Here is a 24,378-nt window from a genome sequence, read left to right on the forward strand (position 1 = left end):
CCCCCGCCGCCGCCGCCGCCGCCGTTCCCGGGCGCCGCACCGCAAGCTCGCCCCGCCGCCCGCGGGGAGAGGCCGGCCGCCCCGCACGCAGCCGCCCCGGGCTTCCGCCTCCCGGCCGCTCGGCTCCCCCGGCCGCCTCTGCTTCGGGGCCGCGGAAACCCCGTAGGAGCGGGGCGGGCCGGGAGCGCGGCGTGGCCACCGCTTGCTGCAATATTCTTCCGCCGCGAGGCAAAGAGTCCCAGCCTCCCCCCAAGGCCCCGGCATGTCCCGCGGCCCCGTAACATCGAGAAATAACCCAATTTGGATTTTCCCACCCACTCGCTTGGGCTATTCTCCGAGGTGAGGACCCCCAGGATCACAATTTGGTGGGCGACCGGAGAGCGACGAGAAAATCCCTCCGCAAGAAAACGGGTTCCGGCCGCGAGCCTATAAAAGACGGGTGGCGCGGCGCCGCTGTCTTTCCAGTCGGGCGCTGAGTGGCTCTTCGGATCATGTCTGGTGGCTCCGCGGACTATAACAGGTATGGCGCTGCCGCGGTGCCGGGGTGTCGTGCGACGCCGGCGGGGGTGCTGGTGGTCGGCGAGGAGCCTGGGGGCTGTGGGTTCTCGGGCGTTTCCTTGAGGTTTAGCGCCTCTCTGCCCTTCGAGAAGCTTCCATGATGGGTAGGGCCTGGCCTGCGGGGAGACTAGGGTACAAAAACGGAGCGGTTGGAGGGGCTTTTTTTCCCCCCCCCTCCCCTCCCCTCCCGAAGACGCCTTGGAATCCCGGCCGCGTCCCCTGCCCGCCGGCGCACGTTTTAGTTGAGCGGTGGCGCAGTCCGCAGTCGACACGGTGTAACGGGGTGGGGGGGCGAAGCTCTAGCGGCGGCGGAAGGCGCGAGTTGCAGGCTCGGCTTTAGGCGGGCGGGGGGAGGGGACGGCGGCGCCCGCCCGCTCGCTGGCCGCGGCCTTGCGGGCGGATGGGGCCGTGCCGGCAACCGGGTCCCCGCGAACCGTTGGCACCGCTCTCGCCAGGCCGCGGCCCGCGTCAATCACCGCGGCTTGCGCAGTGTAAGGGGCGGAGCTCAGCGCGTGGAGCTCTCGCGAGACCGGCTGCCGCCGAGACGGGAGCGCCTGGCGCTCGGGCTGGGGGAAGGGCCGGCGGCCGTGGGCCTTTCCTGGGCGTCCCCTGTGGTCGGCCTTGGGGCAGGCGCGCACGGAACGTGACTGCAGGCGCGGGTGGTGCGCACGTGTGGGGAGAGTGGCCGGCCTAGCCCCGGCCCTCCCCCGGGCCGTGCAGGTAAGAGGGCTGGGGAGAGGGACGTCCTCTAACTGCGGTGTTCTTGTCGGCAGAGAACATGGAGGCCCAGAGGGAATGGACCCCGATGGTGTCATCGAGGTAAGACCTCTGTGTTGGATTCTGAAACGTGGGCAAGGTGAGCGTGTTCCTCCGACTCACTCAGTCGTCTTTTGTATGTGATTTGCAGAGCAACTGGAATGAGATTGTTGATAACTTTGACGATATGAATTTAAAGGAGTCTCTTCTTCGGGGCATCTATGCTTACGGTTTTGAGAAGCCTTCAGCTATTCAACAGAGAGCTATTATTCCTTGTATTAAAGGTAAACGAGCTAGCTAGCCCTTTTTGAAAAATGCATTAACTGTTCTACATAACTGACCTGGACCATAAAAGGGAAAGTAACTTCTGGGGGACTAGCACCTGTTTGTATTCCTTAAAGTGAAATGATGGCAATCATCTTTCGGGACTGACCTGAAATGAAGAGAATACTCATTGCTGATCACTTGATTATTTGGGCATAATTAATGTTCCAAACGGAATACATGGTGTGAACTAGAAGTGGCGGTTTGATGTGGGATCGGTAAATATGTATCCTACTTTTTTTAGGGTATGATGTGATTGCTCAAGCTCAGTCAGGTACTGGCAAGACAGCCACATTTGCTATTTCCATCCTGCAACAGTTGGAGATTGAGTTCAAGGAGACCCAAGCACTAGTATTGGCCCCCACCAGAGAACTGGCTCAACAGGTATTGATAGTGTAGTTCAAAAAAACTGCTTGCGTGTTGCATAGGTTTCAGGTTTCACAACTGTGAAGAATTTAAAACTTAGTATAAATTGGTCCTATCCATAGGAGCCCTCCTAATTGTCCATGCATGCAGGGAGTTTTTGTTGAGTTAAAAATAGGAACTGGGTGTGCAGGTATGGTTTGCAGGGTTGTGTAACAGATTTGAGAAACCAAAGTGTTTTCAGGGTGGACTACATCTGTTCCCATTTTTAAGTTTGAATGCAGTTGTGCAACATGAAAACTGCAGTGACATGTTATTTGACTGTCTCAGTAGTTTGTGATGCATCTGTTGCATGCTATGTTTTCAAAGCTCACTGCTATATTGGCTTTGAAGTAAAACCTTGCTAATAAAACTAGGTTTTAGTTTTATTAAGGTCAAAAGGACATAAGTTCCAGTACTTTGGGAAGGACTAAAGTTACCAACAAGTTATCCCTAGATGTGCTTACAGAGTTTGTTCCACTATTTACACCTTCCTACGCACTGAAAAGCAATGTAGGAAATGATGTAACTAAAATCATTCAATTAACTCAGGTTGTATCTGGGGTAACAGGATCCCAAGTTTGACAAGGCACAAGGAAGACACGTTAAGGGACTTTTGTCATGAAGCAGTTAGATCAGTCTGCATTTTAAGCTTGGAAGTAGTTAAGTGCTGTGCATGCATAGAAGCTATTTGCAGACCAGATATTTGCTGTTATGCTTTGGAAGTTTAGTCACAGCCTGTAATTCTGCTGTGTAATAATAAAGGGTTTTGGCTTTTAGATCCAAAAGGTAATTCTGGCACTTGGAGACTATATGGGAGCAACTTGTCATGCCTGCATTGGTGGAACCAATGTTCGGAATGAAATGCAAAAACTGCAGGCTGAAGCACCACACATTGTTGTTGGTACACCAGGGAGAGTATTTGATATGTTAAACAGAAGATATCTTTGTAAGTATTGCTGTCTCTGGAGTATAGTTTATTTTATTTTATAGTTTATTTTAAAAGTTTAAATAGTATCTCTCTGGATTTAGAGCTGAATAGTATGTTTGGCTTTCTTGGTCAGCTCCAAAATGGATCAAAATGTTTGTTTTGGATGAAGCAGATGAAATGTTGAGCCGAGGGTTTAAGGATCAAATCTATGAGATTTTCCAAAAATTAAATACGAGTATTCAGGTGAGCTTTTGTTTTTACTCGTTCATACAGTAGCTGGGGGCTTAGGTTTAATGGAAGTTAAAGTACAACTGAAGTCTTTGTCCTCCCTTGTTAAAGCTATTGGCACATAACTATGACACTTGGTTATAGTTTTATTGTGAAAGTTGGCTATTTGTGTGACAATATAACCATTGTCTTTTTAAGGTTGTGTTGCTTTCTGCCACAATGCCAACTGATGTGTTGGAAGTGACCAAAAAATTCATGAGAGATCCAATTCGAATTCTGGTGAAGAAGGAAGAATTGACCCTTGAAGGAATCAAACAGTTTTATATTAATGTTGAAAGAGAGGTAATTTGTCTAATTACTATTAAATTGTGGTTTTTCATTTCTTGACCTTCTTGTATAAGCACTGTGCTAAAATTGCAGAAACTAGGATTGCCTTAGTTTTTGTAATAATGCTAGCAGAGTACACACAAGAAGAAAAGTAACTGCACTGGATTGTAGAGACTGGGGTGGACCTCTTTCTTAATGTCCAGTGTCCTTTGTCTTAAGATTTGGTGCAATATGTTTTAGAATGGCCTAACAATGAATTCTAATGAACATGAATTGGAGACTAGATTTTAATGACTGTTAACTTTGAAAAATTGTAGGAATGGAAGTTGGATACTCTTTGTGACTTGTACGAGACACTGACGATTACTCAGGCTGTTATTTTTCTCAATACAAGGCGTAAGGTGGACTGGCTCACTGAGAAAATGCATGCCAGGGACTTCACAGTTTCTGCCCTGGTAAGAAGTGTCCTAGTAGTGATAATTATGCCCCCCCCCCCCTTAAAGCAGGATTTAGACTACAATATAGCTGTTAAGTGCTGTGTTGTCGTTCCCCCTGCTCAAAATAAAGCTGTTTCTTTACTATACCTGTCTGCCATATCCCTGTAGCAGCCAGGGACGCTTGGTCTCATACATGTCAGTGAAATTAAATAATTGATTTGACTGGTGATTCTTGAATTAAGGTTTGTTAATTTGCAGCATGGTGACATGGACCAGAAGGAAAGAGATGTTATCATGAGGGAATTCCGATCAGGGTCAAGCCGTGTTTTGATCACTACTGACTTGTTGGTAAGTCTCTTACTGATCTTTTTAATCTACCAAAAGTTTGTTTTGGGGGGAAGGTTTTTTAATAACCTTTACCAGATTGGGCTGTTTGGGAGATTAAAGAAAAGACCACACTCCACAGTGGGCTATATCACTTAACGTATAGTTCACTACTATTTTGTGGCCTACATCATGTAGCTGTGTACAGTTTAAATTAGAATTTGAACATCATACCATTGTATTGCAGGCTCGTGGGATTGATGTGCAACAAGTGTCATTGGTTATAAACTATGATCTACCTACCAATCGTGAAAACTATATTCACAGGTGAGTAGGTGGCATCTTGTTACTATATCGGTAAAATAAATTCATGTGTGGCTTTTCTACAGACTGATTTGTTTGAAAGGCAACTTCATTATTAGGGAAGTAAAGACGTAGTAACTTGGTTAAGATGTCAACTACATTTGTATTTGGGAAGATTGGTCATCTGCAGTGGGAAAACAGTCGTAAATGTTGCCCAAACTGTGGATCAGGTTGTTTAGATTTGTTGGTCTTAGCTTATTTTTGAGTTTTTAGTGATCTTGTGTCCATGTGCTTTCTTGGTGATTGTAGTTGGGATTTTCTTGGTGTTGTCTGGTAGCAATTTGAGCAGTCCCTGGTTTAGTTATAGTGGCTTTATCCCTAAGTAAATTGAACTGTACTTTGTTATATGATGTAAAAAAAGACTTTTTAAAAAATACAGGAGTCGATAGCAGCAGTTGATGACGAGATGGCGCTCAGAAACGGCGTTGACGTAATTTAGGACGTGGAATCATAAGCGAAACAGCACACTGTTTGAATAAAGAGCGAGTCGGTATTTATATTTGTTTTTCTTTTGTCATGATTATTTGATATTTTTAAGTTGCTCCAGCCAAGGCATTTTGTATGTTAGTTTTACTAGGTGGTTTGTGTTGTCTGGTTTCCATGAGGAAGGTAGAAAGCTGTTTTGGAGGTAAACACGTTTGAGTAATTTGAGTTATACAACGTGTAAAACTGAGCAAAAAAGCAGTGATAAGTTTGGGTTACCATACCAAATACTTGTTTTCCCACTGGAAAAAGTTGTAAGTTTTAGACAATAGTTAACCTTGCAGCATTTGTATTTACAGTTTACAGTTCCAGATGTGCGTCGAAATGGATTACATAACTGTTCTTCTTGTTTTATCCCTGGTGTTTACATCTGTCCCAGGCTGACCTCTGCTCTTGGCTGGCCCACTTTGGTATGGGCTTTAATTTCACTACCCCAAACACAATACTGTCATCTGCTTTAAAAGTAATGCTCAAGACACCGGATAAAATCTCATTTTGCAGCCAGACAAGCCTTGAATCCTTTTGGCACTAACTGCAAAGGAAGATTTTTTTCTCTAGATATTGATTAGCAGCTAGTGCGCTCCAATTAGAAGCACGAACTGTAACCTTATTAAGTAAACGGCAGCTGATGGTTAACAAGTGGATCATCATGTTCAGTAGTTCCTATTGGAGAAGTAACATTCTAATTGCTATGTTTCTTTCTCTACACAGAATTGGCAGAGGGGGTCGATTTGGGAGGAAAGGTGTGGCTATAAACTTTGTTACTGAAGAAGACAAGAGGATTCTTCGTGACATTGAGACTTTCTACAATACTACAGTGGAGGAAATGCCAATGAATGTGGCTGACCTTATTTAATTCCTGGGATGAGATAGTTTTGAATGCAGTGCTCGCTGTTGCTGAATAGGCGATCACAACGTGCATTGTGCTTCTTTCTTTGGGAATATTTGAATCTTGTCTCAATGCTCATAACGGATCAGAAATACAGATTTTGATAGCAAAGCGACTTTAGTCGTGAGCTCTTGTGAGGAAAGGCATTGGCTTTATCCTCTTTAGAGTTAGACTGTTGGGGTTGGGTGTAAAAGATGGGGTCTGTAAAATCTTTCTTTCTTAGAAATTTATTTCCTAGTTCTGTAGAAATGGTTGTATTAGATGTTCTCTATCATTTAATAATATACTTGTGGACTAAAAGATATAAGTGCTGTATAAAATCAGCCAATTATGTTAAACTAGCATATCTGCCTTTATTGTGTTTGTCATTAGCCTGAATAGAAAGGCCTTTAAAATTGATTTTTTTTTTTTTAGAAAGCATTTGAATGCATTTTGTTTGGTATTGTATTTATTCAATAAAGTATTTAATTAGTGCTAAGTGTGAACTGGACCCTGTTGCTAAGCCCCAGCAAGCAATCATATCTTAGATAGGGTTAAACCCCCAGTAAAATTGCCATATTGCACATGTCTTAATGAAGTTTGAATGTTAAATAAATTGTATATTCACTTTAAAGGTGCTTTGGTGATTTTTATTTAAAAAAAAAAAACAAGTATCCTACAAAACTTTAACAATTCTGTGTTAACTGCTGCATCACTGTAGCACAGAGGCTGATCAGTTGTAGATGTTCATCGGCACCATCTGCTAAGCATTTATCTGCTTCCTACAAGAAAACCAGAAATTAGTAAAATTTGCCCTTGGAGTTCTATTAAACATTTTGCTGAAATGTGCAAAAAATGCCTACTTACAGCAAGTTTTTCTGTTATGATGGATTTCTGCTTATCAGAAAGATTATCGTTCTCTACAACCACATCATGAAATTGACTTACAAGCTGAGTTGCTGCATGACCCTCATCTATTAAGTCCTGTAACAGAAAGTTGTATTTGGTATGATCATTTAAGTTTTCCCTTACCTGGAAGTGAGCAGTAAAGTGACCTACTTTTACCACAGCTTCCAGTTTGTCAAAAGAGCCACTCTGACATGCAGCAAATATTCCATCAATGGTCTCAGCTGGTATTACCTAGAAAGTTGTTTAAAGATAAGCCTTTATCTCCGGCCTGGGTAGAGTTCACTGTGTAAAGCTGTTTCTGTAACACTAAATTGACACACCCTTGGAAAAGCAAAGGAAGAGAACTCGGGGAAGAGCCTTACACTCTCTATCATGAGCTCAAGAAAGCTAACCTTCTACCCTGCCTAGGACCATCTTTAAATTAGATAAGTCACTATTCTGTAACCAGGGTGATCTTCTAATAGTTCTGGTTTGGGTGCATGATGGAACAAGAATAGCTGATCTGGTCAGTGGGAGAACAGCTAAAAATTCTGGGTGGCTTATACCCAAGTGGTTCTACTTCCACTAAAGCGGCTAAAGTCAGTCAACCGGTTTAAAGAGGGAATTTAAGGGAAGGTGCCTCCTTTCCTAAGATAACCACTAATAGACTGCTTTTAGAAGGTCCATAATTCCCCCCAAATTAAAGGACAAATACTATAGATTTCATCATGGTATGAAAAATATCTTTGGGAATCCCTGGGTGGCTCAGTGGTTTAGTGCCTGCCTGCCTTTGGCCCCAGGGTGTGATCCTGGAGCCCTGGGATTAAATCCCATGTCGGGCTCCCTGCATGGAGCCTGCTTCTCCCTCTGCCTCTCTGTCTCTGCCTCTCTGTCTCTCATGAATAAATAAAATCTTAAAAAAAAAAAAAAAGGAATCGCGTGATCTAGTAGCCAGTCAGGTGCCCCCATCCATTTCATTGGGATGCCTGGGTGGCTCAGTGGCTTAGCAGCTGCCTTCAACCCAAGGCGTGATCCTGAAGACCCAAGATCAGAGTCCCACATCGGGCCCCTGCATGGAGCCTGTTTTTTCCCTCTGCCTGTGTCTCTGCCTCTCTCTGTGTCTCATGGATAAATAAAATCTTAAAAAACAAGGTTTTGAAAGTAGTAGTAGTGATCCTACTAGTAGTAGAGATGAACTCTGGCATTATTTCTCTAAGTGGGATATTGCTCCCTCTATATATGACCCTTTGTCAGAATATATCTGTAAGAACAGGGATATTAATAATTTTTGTTTAAGATTTTATTTATCAAAAAAGAGAGGCAGAGGGAGAAGCAGGCTCCACGCAGGGAGCCCAACATTAAATTTCTCTTAACTCCCATATCCCTGAAGTGTTCTTGATGGTTCCAGGTTATTCCCTTATTAGACTGTTTCTAGCATACTACTTGGCACATACTATAGACCAAATATGCCCCTCAAGATTCAGATCTTACTTAGACTGCCCAGCCTCTGGAACTGTGAAATTTGTTTATAAGCCACTGAAGCCTATGGTACTTTGTTAAAGCTGCCTGAATGGATTAAACCAGCACATAATAAACATTCTGCATACATCTTGTCAATGAAAATTTTCTAAGAGCCACAAGCCCACTAAAAATTTTAGAATATTTAGTGTCCTTACCCCAGCAATGTCTGTGATCACCTTCTCTGTGATCTCCTTTCCACCCGTTAATCGAGTAGCACTTTGAAGAAATGTAATGGCTTTTCTTAAATCTCCTTCTGACACTTTAACAAGATAAGCTATTCCCTGAAAAGAAAAAAAAAAATTTTTTTTTTTACCCGTGATGGATGGCCAATGAAGACTTCTTGATTTTAATAAAAGTGAAAAAACACTATGTTTTGGCCTAGAGTTAGTGGGAGAAAAAATTCATTTTCAGTTTTAAGGGAATGTTATCAGTCCTAAAATGGAAAAATTCACAGAGATAGCATCAGTACAAGGGAAGGCTAGAGATCTCTTGCCTTTGGAAGAAATTTGCAGAGAAAAATGTTCCTTAGTTCTATTTTCTTGAATATATAAAATGATTTAAATTATGATTAAATTCTGTTATAATGAATAAGGCCTACATATTCTCTTTCTATACCAAAATTTCACCACCAAATTTGTTCCTCAAGTGATATATTAGCTAGGACACTGAAAAATCTTATTTATTATGCAGAGATTTGTTACTGCAGAGTATGTATCATGTGTATGAAATCTGTCCTAGTTCTGGCTCTGTGAAATATTGATAATAAATTTCTAAGAGTAACAAGAAGGTTGAACCTATGAATCCTACATATTCCAACTGTTGCTCTTTTAGCTTAACTTTGCCTGAAGGTGTAAGAAATTAAAGCAGTATGTTTGTTTTTATGACCTCTTATGAGTTCATCAAAGGCATTTGTAACTGCAGTATTTGTAATACTTAGTAATTACCTCATTGCTAACTTTGACATGTTCTTTATCGGCAATGTCCAGTAATCGCTGCTGTTGAATTTTATCTGACAGTGGTTTGAATCGGAACTTAGAACATCTAGACGTCAGAGGTTCAATTATTCTGTAAAATATTGGGGAAAAAAAGCGTCTGAAGATGATTTTCCCCCAAAGAACTCCTTTTTATCAAGAATAAATCAAGATCTGATGGAAAAGAAATTACCATAGCCTTGAAACATTGACATTTTTTTCTCTCCCTAGCTGGGAGAGAAATGAGGCTGCCCCTCATCAACATGAGGCTGCCCCACATGCACCTTCAGGGCAACGTACATACCGGCTGACGTAGTTGCAGATGAGACAGAAACGGGTGGTTTTAGACTCCTTCTCCATGGTCCGCCGCAAAGCTGCCTGAGCAGCTGAGGTCATAGAATCTGCCTCATCCAAAATCACAATCTTAAAAGGAGGACACGGCTTCCCACTGATACAGAGAAACAGGACTTATAATTCATGTATTATCACCAAAGTCTAATTTTAGAACATTCTTATGGTCCCAAAAAGAAATCCCAGGCCCTCTAGGAGTGACGCTTCCCGAGTCTCCCAGCTGTAGGCAGTCATGAATCTCTCCCTTCTGTCTCCACACGGCTGCCTACCCTGCACATTTCATGTAAATGCCGTCATACACTGTCTTTTGTGATTGGCTTCTTTCACTCAGCATCCTTTCAAGGTTCATCCATGTTGCAGGACATCACTACTCCATTCTGTTTTTACTGCTAAATATGGCAGAGAGATATACCACATTTCTTTCATTCATTCATTCATTCATTCATTCATTCATTCATTCATTCATAGGCTGATGGCTGTTTGGGTTGTTTTCATGTTTTGACTACTATGACTAATATTCTTAAGAACACTTTTGAAAAAAAATTTTTTTTGGAACATCTTTTGAATAGACCTGTTTTCATTTCTCGTGGTATATACCTTGGACTTAAGGTTGGAATTGCTGGGTTGTCTAGTAATTCCCTATGTTTAACTTTTAGAGGTCCTGCCAATTTATTTTCAAAATGTCTGTACAAAGTAGAAGAGTTCTAATTTCTCCACATTCTTGCCAGTATGTTGTCTTTTTGCTAAGAGCCATCCTAGTATGTGTAAAGTGGTATCTCATCATGGTTTCGATTTGCATTTCTCTATGGCTAATGATGTTGATGAGCATATTTTCATGCCCTTGCAGGCCTTTTGTATAGTAGTCCCTCTTATCCACAAGGAATGCATTCCAAGACCCCAGGAGATGTCTGAAGCCCTGGATAGTACCGAACAGCATATAAATATACATAACATATTTCTCCTATACACACATACCTATTAAAAAGTTCAATCTATAAATCCAGAACAGTAAGAGATTAACAACAATAGCATCATTAACAGTAATAATGAAACAATTTTAACGATATATGTAATACAAGTTACATGACTGTGGTCTCAGAATAGTTTATTGGACTGTACTCCCTCTTCTTGTGATGTGAGATGCCAGGATGCCTGCATGATGAGGTGAAGTGAGGTATGACATAGGTACTATGACGTCAGGCTACTAACGACCTCCTGATAACATCAGAAGGTGGGTCATTTGCTCTGGACTTCAGCTGAATACAGGCAACTGAAACTATGGAAACTGAAACCATGGATAAAGGGTGACTATCTTCTGTGGTGTAAGGTCTACTCAGTTCCTTTCCTTTTATGTTGGGTTTTCTCTTGACTATTAAAATGTAGTTCATTTTTTTAAAAAGATTGTATTTATTTATGAGAGACACAGAGAAGAAGCAGAGACATAGGCAGAGGGAGAAGCAGACTCTCTGTGGGGAGCCCAATGTGGGGCTTAATCCCAAGACTCCAGGAACATACCCTGAGCCGAAGGCAGATGCTCAACCACTGAACCACCCAGGCGTCCCAGGAGGAGTTCTTTATATATTCTTGATCTGAGTTCCTTATCAAATACAGGATTTATTTTTTTTATTTATTTTTATTTTTTTAGATTATTTATTTATTTATTCATGAGAGACACAGAGAGAAGCAGAGACATAGGCAGAGGGAGAAGTAGGCTCCCTACGGGGAGCCTGATGTGGGACTTGATCCCAGGACCCCAGGATCATGACCTGAGCCAAAGGCAGGAGACTCTCAACCGCTGAGGCACCCAGGGGCCCCCAAATAGAGGATTTATATGCATTGTCAATCCAAGGTAGATATCAAAAATCAGTCATTCACTTCCTATAAATTCTTAAAAGTGTGCTCTGATATGAATTAAATATATGCCAGGTTCCAAAACTTTAATGTTAGAACTCTGCCACCTAAAGATTATAAGTAGCTGATTAAACATCTCTGTTTAACTCAGGGCAGTCCTATTTAAATTATTAATAATACCTCATCTTTTATTCTAAAAGTGTTCCAGTAAGGACAATAACTTAAATGGAAATATGTATTAGGAAATATAGGAAATATATACTGAAGCTTAAGCTATCTGACAGAAGATTTTTTTAATAACATAATTAACAAATATCAGGATTTTTCACTAGCAGTATACCATCAAACTACCAAATTTGATTACTAAATAAATACTCCTTAGACATAACATCAGTTAAAAACCTTTGACAGCTCAAAAATTTAAAATTAGTTACTATAATGGAAAGGTCATTTCTGGGTTTAAATAATTTAGATAAAGGGGCACCTGGCTAGCTCAGTCAGTAGAGCATGCAGTTCTTAATCCTGAGGTTGTAAATGGGAGCCCTATGTGAGATTACATTAAAAAAATCTTAAAAAGAAATCTAACATGAAAAAGGAGTTGGGACATTTGGCAGAATTTTTTTTTTTTTTAAGATTTTATTTATTTATTCATGAGACACAGAGAGAGAGAGAGAGAGAGAGAGGCAGAGACATAGGCAGAGGGAGAAGCAGGTCCATGCAGGGAGCCCGACGTGGGACTCGATCCGGGGACTCTAGGATTACACCCTGGGCCAAAGGCAGGCGCTAACCGCCGAGCCACCCAGGGATCCCTGAAGCATGTATTTTAAATAAATGCAATGACATGGTATGAAAAAGGAAAAGTGAGCTTTACTTACTCTGAACGACTTCCTGACACAGTTAATTGAGCAAAATTCTTCACTTTTTCTCTAACTACTTGTATTCCACGTTCATCAGATGCATTTAACTCAAGAACTCTTAATCGAAAAAGTTCAGGCCTATGTCAAAATGAAACAAATATGAAACATCATAAAGCATGTAAATAACTGAGTTTAAACCACATTTTAACCACACACATTCTGTAGTACTTTAAAATCCACCTAGTAAACACTAGATAGAAGGCATGCGATCACTTTCATATTTTTTATATTGCAGAGACATGCAGTTTTTTTCATGTAGTTTAAAAAAACAAATGATACATAATTCGTAAAATTTTAAATTTAGTTAGAATTATATCATAAACATCTTGCCATGTTATAAGAACCACTGTAAATAACATTTTAATAACTTATATGACATTCTATACAATAAGCATACCATCATTCATTTAATACTCTTCTATTGTTAGGTATTTAGATAGTTTTAATATATTACAATTTTAAATAATGCTGCAATATAGCATATTTTCAATTATTTCTATAAGGTAGCTTGCTAGGGACTAATACTGGATCAAAACATAAACAAACAAAAAAAATGTTCTTTTTTTGAGTCAGAAAAAAAAAACTATTAAAAATAGCTCACCATAGGGTCACTGAGAAATCAAAAGAAGATGAAAACAACTGGCACGCCCTTCCAAGCCACTGTTTTGAAAACTTCCTCCTACTTTACTATACATAAATATATTTTTTAATTAAAAAAAACAAGAGTTGGGACTTAGTTTTGTCTTTAGTTTTCCTAAACAGCATGATATCCTAAGCATTTTTTAATGGGCATAAACATCCATAAGAAAAAAAAAAGAAAAAAAAAGAAAAAAAAAAAAAAAGAAAAAATAAACATCCATAAGCTCTGTGCATATATTTTCTATTTTAAAATGACATATTTTATGAAATGCAGAATTCATAATTAAATTCTTTTAGTTTGGGATCCCTGGGTGGCGCAGCGGTTTGGCGCCTGCCTTTGGCTCAGGGCGCGATCCTGGAGACCCGGGATCGAATCCCATATCGGGCTCCCGGTGCATGGAGCCTGCTTCTCCCTCTGCCTGTGTCTCTGCCTCTCTCTCTCTCTCTCTCTCTCTCTCTGTGACTATCATAAATAAATAAATTAAAAAAAAATTAAAAAAATAAATTCTTTTAGTTCTATAAGAACAAATGTTATTTTTAACAGGATATTTAAAAAATTATATAGTTTGGACTGACCTACTCTGAAAAAACTAACAACAAACTACCTAAGTTTCATTAGGACTACATTGCTAAGGCTGGTTTAGATTGGATCTGAGTTGTGGAATAATTAAAAAAAAAAACCTCTTTTATAATTTCTTTGAGAAATAAAAATTGCTGTCAAATAAAATAAAATTTTAGGTTCACAGCACCTTCCCTCTTTTTCTTCCTTTACATTTCAATAGAACTAATTATCTGTACATATTTGATGGTTTTAGAGGAACCTATTTTCACATGTAGGATTTCAGATGTACCCTTTGCTATATGCCTGGTATAAAAGTTCTGGATAAATTCAAGATAGCCTTTGGTACACTTGATCTTAGCAAAAAGGCCAAGAAGATCAAGACAGGCTTCTCTATGTCAGTGCATGTTTTAGGGATATCATACATACCCAGGCTGATATGTATCTTTTAACTCTAGTTAAAAGGCTCCTTTACAATGGTTGGCTAAGCCACGACAATCAATCCTGGGGGAAGAAACTAAGAAAATGGCCCACATAGATTTTCTGGTGTACCTGGAGTTCTACTGGGGCAACTACTACACACTTTGCTCACACTCAAGATACTTGAGGGCTAGCAGCTTGCCTAGCCACTCCAGAGGCAGGGTCTGGAAAGGCCAGAGCAAGAAAAAACTCTAGAAGGGCTGGTTATCGGTCAGTATCATGAGACATAGCAGATCCTATCACACAAAGACATACATGTGAACACAACCATTTAGAGAGCAATGAAAGCATTGGCATGACTAAAAATAGGATGGGTCCTCTGGGCTCCAAAATCAAAAGGGAAAAGTTAAAGTGATGAAAAAATCTTGAGGCTTCCTATTGTTGTAGTATATTCAAACGTTTGAATAAGGTTCAGAATGAAGATTATAAAAGATGTAAGCAAGCTTATTTACTGGAGGGGAGGAACTGGAAATGGGCCCACTAAATAAATAAAAAATACAGAAACAATAACCTTACAGAGACCAAATACAATTCTTAGATAAAGAAAGGCAGAGATTTTTGGTGTCAAGTTTAAAAAAAAAAAAGAGAGAGAGAGAGGTTTCAACTTACCCAAAGAGTTCCCTAGCCGCTGCCAAAATAGTAGATGTTTTTCCAGTTCCAGGTGGCCCATAAAACAAGAGATTAGGGAGCTGTGGAAGTTAAAGTTTATTTTTTAAAAATTATATTCTGGTACAAATAGATGAAATGATGGTTGAAAATGTGTATAGAACAGTGCAACAGCTTCCCTAACAGGGCACATACCTGAATACAATATTTCTTAATATAACAAGTATCACACTGTTAGTTGTAAATCCTGCTTTTTCACATAATTCTATACTCCCTCCCCCCAAATGTCTTTTATCTAAGTTGAATCAATATTTATGATTGTTCTATACAAAATATATTTAGGTGAAGTTTTCAAAGCAAGAATCAGAAACCTTTCTTTCTTTTAAAAGATTTTATTTTTTATGTAATCTCTACACCAAACATGGGGCTTGAAATCACAACCCAGGGATCAAGAGTGCACCACTCCATTGACCAAGCCAACCAGGCACCTCAAAACCTTTCTTTTGAAGGGAATCTCGGGCTTCTGTGAGTTCTTATCCCACCTCTCTGCTCAAGATTGGGAAAGATTTGATATTTTAAAAAGATGTCCATTGCTTCAAAGGGGAAACAGACCAAAGAACTTTAATTTGGCTAATACTGAGGAAAAAAAGAATGAAAAGTATTTATCAAGGTTCTGGATGAGCTGATGTTCCAAGAACAGGGGGGAAAAAAGAGCATTTATTAGGTGCCAGGCAATACTATATGCCATGATTATATACCCTGTAGGGATGCCCACATACATCAGGAGAATTAATTAGAAGAAGGGGTAAGGCTAAATCACTAGTTCTTTTATATTTTAAATCTCACTAGCTTGGCTCCTATCAAGCATACAACTAATCTGTGGTAGACTGATAAATGTACTAAATTCCATGAGCTGTCATAAAACTGCACTCTTTAGTATGTCCTTTCACGTACAAAAATCACTGTACATAGGAAACTAGGCAGCACGGTTTATTTGCTTCCATTCTCGCCTAACCCTTGACCTTCCTATCCAATCTTCACCCAAATCAGCTGCCACTCTGCTTGCTACTTGAAACTATTCACTGGCTTCATACTCCACCTAGAAAAACAAAACCAAACAAAAACCAACCTGTACGTCCATGGATGTCCATGATCTGCTCACCAACTCTCTCACTTTCCAGGCTCCAATTTACAATGAATCCTAACAACCAAGCACTGTATGACCTTATCTTGTTCCCCGCAAGCTAGGGTCTGACTGCTTTTTTCCTGGTTAGTCAACTTCTACTGCATCACAAGTCAGAAGCCTTCCCTGACCACCCAATCTAAAATAGAACTCCTTGGGGATCCCTGGGTGGCTCAGCAGTTTAGCACCTGCCTTTGGCCCAGGGCGTGATCCTGGGGTCCAGGGACCGAGTCCCATGTCAGGCTCCCTACATGGAGCCTGCTTCTCCCTCTGCCTGTGTCTATGCCTCTCTCTCTCTCGGTCTCTCATGAATAAATAAATAAAATCTTAAAAAAAGGGATCCCTGGGTGGCGCAGCGGTTTGGCGCCTGCCTTTGGCCCAGGGCGCGATCCTGGAGACCCGGGATCGAATCCCACGTCAGGCTCCCTGTGCATGGAGCCTGCTTCTCCCTCTGCCTGTGTCTCTGCCTCTCTCTCTCTGTATGACTATCGTAAAAATAAAAAAAAATAAAAATAAATAAAAAAAATCTTAAAAAAAATAATAAATAAAACAGAACTCCTCTGTCTGTCTTTGTTGCACTTACTTCAACTTGCACTTATTTATTTATATACAGTAATTTGCAACTATTGTTATTTATTTAGTGATTTGGTTTAATTGTAAAATACCTGTCTACTTCACTATACCGAAAGCTTAAGGTCAAGAATCTTACGATCTGTATTCTCAGCATCCTGCACAGTGCTCAACATGTGTCCAGTAAATAAACCAATGCATAAATATATTAATTTAAGATGATTACATTGGTAGCACATAGCTTAAGATACAAGTTATGAGTTTCACTACTTAAAAACAAACACCAAAAAACTCCTAAGCTTTTTGACTGGTTTTGGTATCAAGGTAATGTTGGCCTCACAGAACGAATTTGGAAGTTTTCCTTCCTCTTTCTATTTTTGGGATAGTTTGAGAAGAATAGGTATTTAACGTCTTTAAATGTTTAGTTGAATTCATATGAAGCCATCTGGTCCTGGACTTTTGTCTGCTGGGAGATTTTTGATTACCAATTTCATGACTAGTAATCAGTCTATTCAAATTTTCTATTTCTTCCCAATTCAGTTTTGGAAGATTCTATGTTTCTAGGGATTTATCCATTTCTTCTAGGTTGTGCAATTTGTTAGTATATATTTTTCCACAATATTCTCTTACAATTCTTTGTCTTTCTGTAGTGTCATTTGCTATTTCTCCTCCTTCATTTCTGATTTTGAGTCCTCTCTTTTTCTTGAGAAGTCTGGGTAAAGGTCTATCAATTTTATCTTTTCAAAGAACCAGGTGTTGGCTTCACTGATCTTTTATATTGTTTTTTTTTTTTTCCCTTAGTCTCTATTTCACTTTTTCTACTCTAATCTTTATTATTTCCTTCCCTCCAGTAGCTATGGGCTTGTCAGTTTGAGTATAAAAAACATTCCTAGGCTTCATCTTTATTATTTTGATTCATGCATACCTCAATATTTGTAACAATTAATCCATGTAACTATTACATAAAGTAACTTGAATTTTTAAAAGCATGGTAAAATTACTATACCTTACAATTATATATATATATATTATAATGTATATATATATAGTGTATTCAACAACTACATGGAGAATATTAGTTCTTAAAATTGATTTCTGATGATCATCTATTGTAAAACCTATAATACTTTAATGTAAATGATGAAGTGAGTGCTCAGTTTTGGCAGCACATACACTAAAGTAAATGAAGGAATGAATTCTTTTTCTTTACTCTGTGGAATTTAAAATTACTTCATCTTTAAGTTTCACAGAACTTAGTCTGAAAAGAAACAAAATATTAAATAAGAGTTTTAAAGAAGTAAGTTCTTAATTCAGTCTTCTAAGATAAATGGCAGAAAGTCAAGAACTGGGTCATAATCCCACTACATTTGCCTCAAGGAATGAGAACACTACCAATCAAAATTTATCTTGTCCTACAATCTGTGTAATTATTACTATACAATTAAAATTGTATACTATAAAATTAAAAGGTAAAGGTATTTGGATCAAATCAAAACAAAAACTGGCCAAGATTTTTAATAGTTTAATATAACTTCTTTCAAAATATATACTATTATAGTGTAATTCTGGGAAGAGAATGGCAGCAAAAGCCAAAAGAACCTCTAATTCAAAGTAACCAGTTTGAGAGGAAGGAGGCAAATATTACTTGGAAATGAAAACACCACATCCCACTTTTATCTGCAACTTTTCTCCTTTCACTAAGCTCTTACAACACTTCATCATATAGAATTTTACACTGCTAATTCTTCTTCTTCTTTTTTTTTTTTTACTGCTAATTCTTCTAATGGGGCTATCTTGTCTCTGAATCATCTAAAGTGCAAGTCATTCAAGAATTTTTTTATCCCATATATGACAGCAGGAGACACAATGCTAAAGGCAAAATTAAATACTCATTTTTTGTATTGTAGTTCAAACCAAATTCTAACATTAGGTAAGCAATTATACTTTCAAAGAGTCTCAGACTCTTCTTTACAGCACATATTATCTATAATTCTCTTGCTTATTTGGCTTACACGTTTATTCTCTAGATCTCCCCACAAAAAAAAAAAAAAAAAAGCCATGAGAAAAGGGACCCAGTATGTCTTGTTCAGTGGTCTCTACTTAAGTACCATGTAACAATGCCAAGATAGAAAAAAAAAAAAAAAAAAACAATGCCAAGATAGAACAGGAGATGCTTAATAAATATTTGTTGAACTCATCATCCATTATACAAATAATTATTAAGGGCCTACTGTACATACAGCTACTATTTAAGGGAGGCAGGTGATTATAAAAGGAAGGAAAAGGATGAATAAATGAAATCTTGAATCTCCCAATGACATGAAACATCATCTGCTACTCACATCAGCTCCCTCTAAAGACTTTTTCAGCACTGCAACCACTTCTTCCTGGAAAGCAACTTCGTCCACACATTTTGGGCGACTGGGAAAAAAAAACAAACCAGAGAGATTATTTAGTATAGTACAGTAGCCACAGAAATGTCTTAAGTGTTCCTTTAGCTAAAATACCAATGATAATTCTCATATCCTGGCAATAAAATAGGAAACTTTCATTATTAGAAGTAGGTGGAAACCCCATTTGTATTCACCTTAAGCAAATACATACTGAAAGAGTGAAGTTACTTTTCCCTTTATAGATGCACTGTTTGTATCTATAATACTTAGAAAAATTAAGCAAAAAGATTTTATTACGCCACTGGTTAAAAATTTAAAGTGAACACTTGCTTAGAAAGTAATATATTTTGACAAGATCATAAGATCATGCACTTAAGCTGAAAAGAGAGAACTCTTTCCTCAGGAGAGGAAATTATTTTGGTTAATATAGCTAATTAATAACAATTTCCTCCATCACCTAACTCCACAAAAAATTCTTAGCTAGTCACTTGATTGAGGGCTAAATAACAAATTTAACCAAAATGAAGTATAACAACATATAATTTTTATCCTGCATCATTAATTGATGATTTTAAAAGAAGCTGGACAAAGTTATACTCCTAACCCCAAGGTTAGGTATTGTGCTTAATTAGCTAGCTGAAAGCTCTTCTTTGATTTATACATTTCAAATTAATCAGGTAAATGCCAAGTAGGAATTTTATGACAGAAAATGTTTTCTAGGGAAACCAATGTTAAGTTATAATTTAGGGTTTCATGTTCAAATACCTGTAGGGGTCAGGAAGAAAACAAGAGTAAATAAGGCACAGTATAAGGCAAGAGAAAACAGAAGGACACATGACCTCTCCAGAATGAGAAGCAGCACTCAGGTCCATTTAACCACTGTCAAATGATAATTTGTATCTAGTTCTGCTTAATCTCTTGAAAAGCTGAACATCTATAGACTTTTTTTTTTCCCCTCTGCATAATTTTTTATTTAAAAATCTAGGCTTTTATGTGAAATTTCCCACTTTAAAAACCATTGGTGGTGCCAAACAAAACATGAGGGTCTCACATGATCTATAAGTAATCCGCAAACTTTTAATAATAATTGAGGCTACACCAGGAGTTACAACTATTGTCATAATATGACTTAGCTGATTGAAATTTAAGAGCCACTTCAAGTGTTGTTTTTGCCAAAAATGTATGAACAAAAAACTCAATTATTTCCCCCTGTCCGTAATGGAAGGTGGAAGAGATTATTTGGATTTAAGGAGAACTTCTGACCAAGAGCTTATGACTACCTTCTAGCAATTGTTTTCTCTTGTTGTGTATCAATCTCTAAAACCACAGACCCGAGTTACAAAAAGTCCTTAGTTCATCTATAAAGTAATTAAACTAGATCATTTGATGGCACCTTCAGTTGCAAGGCTCTAGGACTTACATATTTGGATGATTTTCAAGCACATCTACACCAAGCAAATCATCTCCTTCTTAAGTAGCAATAACAACAACAAAAAAAGTGACTAAAACTGGTTAGAGAAGTAATTTATTAACTATGTCAAGAAAAATACAAGCATTCTTACTATTTTTCCACCCATGGAACAGGTTTGGCTTTCTTGTTCTCTCCACTGCTTCCAGCTGTGGCAGCTATTCCTCGATCCTTCAGTGGTGGTTTAGTACTGACAGATGTGCCTTTTAGAAAAGCCTGCATGGTTACTTCACCCTGACCAGATAGATGTAAGACAGAAAAGGAAAAGCTCTTCTGAAATCATTACAAGAAAGAACAGCAAGAAAGCACATTTAACCTCGTGCAAAATATTCCAACAATTACCTACCATATAAAGGACATCACCTCATAACCTAGCATCCTCTAAATGTACTCTACTGAGAACTAGAGGGACCATTTAAGAGGCCAAAGTGCTTAAGGAACTTATTAGACTCTATAGTGAGAGTTACAGATCAAAGCTAAATCTAATGACTGAAACATTTTTAAGAGTTTTTGACAAATTTGTCATTAATGGCCAAACTGCATGGGCTTCTACAGTCTCATCCAGTCCAGTCATGGGCCTAGCTCTAGCTCAGGCCCTGAAATGCACTTAGCAATGAGGAGTGCTGGGACCACAAATGAGAACTTCCATTTCTTTTCTTGGGCCTAGAGCTCCACTCAAGGGCTTTTGCTGGCAGAACCAATGATTGCCGTCAGAAGCTGTTTTGTAGGAGGGTTGGGGTGAGGACTATGTTGTTAAAATGGAAACAGCTTGGGATGCCTGGGTGGCTCAGTGGTTGAGCGCCGGCCTTCGGCCCAGGGCATGATCTTGGAGTCCCAGGATCGAGTCCCACATCGGGCTCCTTACATGGAGCCTGCTTCTCCCTCTGCCTGTGCTCTCTCTCTGCCTCTCTCTCTCTCTCTCTCTCTCTGTGTGTGTGTGTCTCTTATGAATAAATAAATAAATAAAACATTTAAAAAATCTCACCCAGAAAATAACTACTATTAACATTTAGGCAAACTTTCTTCCAGGCAGCAGAAGGCTGTTTTAGGTATAGAAAACCATCAGCAGGGTATCCCTGGGTGGCTCAGCGGTTTAGTGCCTGCCTTCGGCTCAGGGGCATGATCCTGCAGTTCTGGGATCAAGTCCTGCATCGGGCTCCCTGCATGGAGCCTGCTTCTCTCTCTCTCTCTGTGTCTCTCATGAATAAATAACTAAAATCTTTAAAAAAAAAAAAGAAAAGAAAAGAAAAGCATCAGTAGCTTGCCTGAAATTCCCCAGCATTACTGGCAATCCTACTTTCTTCACTGCTTTTCCCCAGGGCCTAGAGCAATAACTGGTACATGACAGATGCTCCATAGTATTTGGGGGCTGAATTACCATTTATGAGGCCTGGCTTCCCCTTCTGTAAAAGGAGCTAAGGCCTACTCCATAAGGTAGTTAAATAAATAAATAAATAAATAAATAAATAAACAAACAAACAACAAATAGAATTGTGAAAGCCCTCATGTACTGTTGGTGGGAATGTAAATTGGTGCACACACTATGAAAGAATTTCCTCAAAATATTAGAAACAAGAGGGGATCCCTGGGTGGCGCAGCGGTTTAGCGCCTGCCTTTGGCCCAGGGCGCGATTCTGGAGACCCGGGATCGAATCCCACGTCGGGCTCCCGGTGCTTGGAGCCTGCTTCTCTCCCTCTGCCTGTGTCTCTGCCTCTCTCTCTCTGTGTGACTATCATAAATAAATAATAATCAAAAAAAATATTAGAAACAAGAGTTACCATATGATCCAGCAATTCCACTACTGGGTATCCATACGGAAAAAAAAAAGAGATCACTAACTCAAAAAGATATATGCGCCCCTATGCTCAATGCAGCACTATTTTCAACAGGCAAGACATGGAAACGATCTAAGTTTGTTCATCAGTGGATGAATGGATAAAGATGTGATACGCACATGTAATGTTACTCAGCCCTAAGGAAGAATAAAACCTTGCCACTTGTGGCAACGTGGGTGGACCTTGCCAGTATTATATTAACTGAGACAGGCCGGTCACAAAGACAAATACTGCATGATTTCACTTACGTGTGGAATCTAAAAAACAAAAACAAAACAAATGAAAACCTAGACTCAGATACACAGAGCATCAGAAGGGAAGGCGGCAAAAGAGGGGAGGCGATTAAGGCGTACAGACTGACGGTTACTAGGCCAGTCCTGGGAGGCGGCGCCCGGCGGAGGAGATGCGGTCGGTAATTCCGCAACGCGTGCAAAACGTCTCATCACTGTGGTGCCCCTGAAACTAATACTGGATGTCAACTGGACTTAGACCTCAGTTTACTTTTTTTTTGAAAAAAGAAAGGGCCCCCAGGGAAAGCATCCTCCTGCATACACACATTTCCTGGCATTTGGGTGTGTGTACCCCGTCAGTAGACGGTTTAACCACCGCAGGCAGCCAAGCTTCTCGACGCCACCGGATACTCCGCCCCGGCCCCCGGGGGCAGTGACTACTGCGCGCTCCGACAGCCCGAAGCAGGGCTCCGAAAGATGCGGCTCTCGGCTACCGTTTCGCAAACGGGTGCGCGCGGGGGAAGGCGGGGGAAGGCGGGGGAAGGCCACCCTCACAACCCCCCGGGCCGGTCACCTGTTGTCCCCGGCACGGCCTGGGCCCTTCAGCCGCTCGGCTCCGGAGGGTGCACGCGGCCGGCTCGTCCCTGGGGCTTCCGGTCGCAGAGTCCTCGCTCCGTTCGCCGGGGCGAGAGCATCAGACCCGGGAAACCCCGAGCCGCCACACGGAGCGGCACTAGCCGTCCCCGCCGTCAGCACCGCGGCCCCGGTTCCCGCCACCGAACGTGGGGCGGGACTACGCGGGCACGCAGGGCGTCACTTCCGGCCCGCCGCGCGCACGCGCGCTCCTCCTCCACGGAGCCTCCGAGTCGTGCGCCCTTCTGCTTGCACAGGTGACTCGCCGGCTTTTAGGGACCCCCCCCCCCCCGAGTGGAGCGAGGATGGCTTAGGAGGCGTAAACAAAGCTCCACCTGTTCTCGTGCGTTCTTCCGAGTGGAGCCGCGGCGGAGGCTGAGGGCGGGCCCGGCGAGCTTAGCGGACGCGGGCGGGGGGCGGGGCCCGCGGTTCGCGGTTCGCGGCTCGCGGCCGGCCTCGGAGCCCGCTGTCTGTGCGGCGCCGTGAGCCTCCCTGGGCGTGCTGCGGCGTCTCGCACACTTGTCTGCTGCCTCCGAAGGAGGCTGGGGATTGGGGAGGCTGCGGTCGGCCCCTCGCTGCGGAGGGCGCTCTGCCATCCTGCCCTCCCCGCCCCTTCGTCGGCGCGGGGCCCGCTCTGTGCTTTCCTGGGAGACGCGTCTGAAGACGAGGCCTTCGCCCTTTGGAACGCGCATGGCTTTTGCCCCCTATAACTCCGCCTCTGCCCGTTGGTGAGAGGGAGCACCTTGGCATGCAGCTAATGGTCATCTTCTTCTTCTTTTTTTTTTTTTTAAAGATTTTATTTATTTATTCATGAGAAACACAGAGAGGGGAGAGAGAGAGGCAGAGACACAGGCAGAGGGAGAAGCAGGCTCCACGCAGGGAGCCCGATGTGGGACTGGATCCCGGGACTCCAGGATCACACCCTGGGCTGAAGGCAGGTGCTAAACCACTGAGCCACCCGGGCTGTCCTAATGGTCATCTTCTAATCCCAGAGCACTGCCCAGAAATACGGGGAAGCACACGCCCAGTAACAATTAAAAGATTGAAATAAGGGCAGCCCCGGGGGGCTCAGCGGTTTAGCGTCGCTTCAGCCAGGGCGTGACCCTGGAGACGTGGGATCGAGTCCCGCGTCGGGCTCCCTGCATGGAGCCTGCTTCTCCCTCTGTCTCCAATAAATAAATTAAAAATCTTAAAATAAATAAAAGATTGAAATGTTTAACCCCACCATGACACGTCCCGGGGGCTCCAGGCAAGTCTGAGGACTCCCTTTTCAAGTTTACCT

General features: G+C 41.0%; 2 protein-coding genes and 4 non-coding genes across 9 annotated transcripts; 5 read left to right on the forward strand and 1 right to left on the reverse strand.

The window, feature by feature from the left end:
• Window positions 1–386: 386 nt before the first annotated feature.
• EIF4A2 (eukaryotic translation initiation factor 4A2) lies at window positions 387–6,635 on the forward strand. Of its 2 annotated transcripts, XR_008662149.1 has the most exons (12): window positions 387–520; window positions 1,332–1,377; window positions 1,466–1,598; window positions 1,883–2,022; window positions 2,821–2,989; window positions 3,105–3,214; window positions 3,398–3,541; window positions 3,844–3,981; window positions 4,222–4,311; window positions 4,535–4,614; window positions 5,030–5,140; window positions 5,845–5,959. XR_008662149.1 is itself a non-coding variant. In XM_055307997.1 (11 exons), the coding sequence occupies exons 1-11, from the start codon at window positions 492–494 to the stop codon at window positions 5,987–5,989; spliced, it is 1,224 nt and encodes a 407-aa protein (XP_055163972.1). In that variant the 5' UTR covers window positions 388–491; the 3' UTR covers window positions 5,990–6,635. The 2 variants fall into 2 exon arrangements, 1 of the variants encoding a protein (XP_055163972.1); XM_055307997.1 differs by lacking the exon at window positions 5,030–5,140 and having other exon boundaries at window positions 388–520; window positions 5,845–6,635.
• Window positions 1,713–1,781, forward strand: LOC129498978 (small nucleolar RNA SNORD2). The gene has a single exon (XR_008662251.1). It is a non-coding gene; the product is annotated as a small nucleolar RNA SNORD2 (small nucleolar RNA).
• On the forward strand, window positions 3,586–3,761 carry LOC129498972 (small nucleolar RNA SNORA81). The gene has a single exon (XR_008662246.1). It is a non-coding gene; the product is annotated as a small nucleolar RNA SNORA81 (small nucleolar RNA).
• On the forward strand, window positions 4,027–4,158 carry LOC129499018 (small nucleolar RNA SNORA63). Its single transcript, XR_008662282.1, has one exon. It is a non-coding gene; the product is annotated as a small nucleolar RNA SNORA63 (small nucleolar RNA).
• On the forward strand, window positions 4,338–4,479 carry LOC129499024 (small nucleolar RNA SNORA4). Its single transcript, XR_008662286.1, has one exon. It is a non-coding gene; the product is annotated as a small nucleolar RNA SNORA4 (small nucleolar RNA).
• On the reverse strand, window positions 6,630–23,242 carry RFC4 (replication factor C subunit 4). Of its 3 annotated transcripts, none has more exons than XM_055307999.1 (11): window positions 23,038–23,242; window positions 20,493–20,632; window positions 18,880–18,958; window positions 14,788–14,867; window positions 12,459–12,578; window positions 9,686–9,829; window positions 9,355–9,475; window positions 8,566–8,691; window positions 7,061–7,141; window positions 6,869–6,985; window positions 6,630–6,783 (listed from the first exon to the last, which is right to left on the reverse strand). In XM_055307999.1, exons 2-11 carry the CDS (start codon window positions 20,618–20,620, stop codon window positions 6,688–6,690), a joined length of 1,092 nt encoding a protein of 363 aa, XP_055163974.1. In that variant the 5' UTR covers window positions 20,621–20,632; window positions 23,038–23,242; the 3' UTR covers window positions 6,630–6,687. The 3 variants fall into 3 exon arrangements, with proteins under 3 accessions (XP_055163974.1, XP_055163973.1, XP_055163975.1); XM_055307998.1 differs by lacking the exon at window positions 23,038–23,242 and adding an exon at window positions 21,384–21,607; XM_055308000.1 differs by lacking the exons at window positions 7,061–7,141; window positions 23,038–23,242 and adding an exon at window positions 21,384–21,617.
• Window positions 23,243–24,378: the final 1,136 nt, after the last annotated feature.

Source organism: Nyctereutes procyonoides, unplaced genomic scaffold (assembly GCF_905146905.1).
Source record: "Nyctereutes procyonoides isolate TBG_1078 unplaced genomic scaffold, NYPRO_anot_genome, whole genome shotgun sequence".
NCBI classification, from domain to species: domain Eukaryota; kingdom Metazoa; phylum Chordata; class Mammalia; order Carnivora; family Canidae; genus Nyctereutes; species Nyctereutes procyonoides.

Bases quoted from the DNA above. Each gene is read 5' to 3' on its own strand.
- RFC4 (XM_055307998.1), bottom strand. From the start codon at position 21,407: ATGTTAATAGTAGTTATTTTCTGG. The intron at 20,633-21,383 runs GTGAGATTTTTT...CTATCTGGTCAG, and splicing joins TAATAGTAGTTATTTTCTGG to GGTGAAGTAACCATGCAGGC. The intron at 12,579-14,787 runs GTAAGTTGAAAC...ATTTTGACATAG, and splicing joins GCGGCTAGGGAACTCTTTGG to GCCTGAACTTTTTCGATTAA.
- EIF4A2 (XM_055307997.1), top strand. From the start codon at position 492: ATGTCTGGTGGCTCCGCGGACTATAACAG. The intron at 1,599-1,882 runs GTAAACGAGCTA...TACTTTTTTTAG, and splicing joins TATTATTCCTTGTATTAAAG to GGTATGATGTGATTGCTCAA. The intron at 3,215-3,397 runs GTGAGCTTTTGT...TGTCTTTTTAAG, and splicing joins AATTAAATACGAGTATTCAG to GTTGTGTTGCTTTCTGCCAC.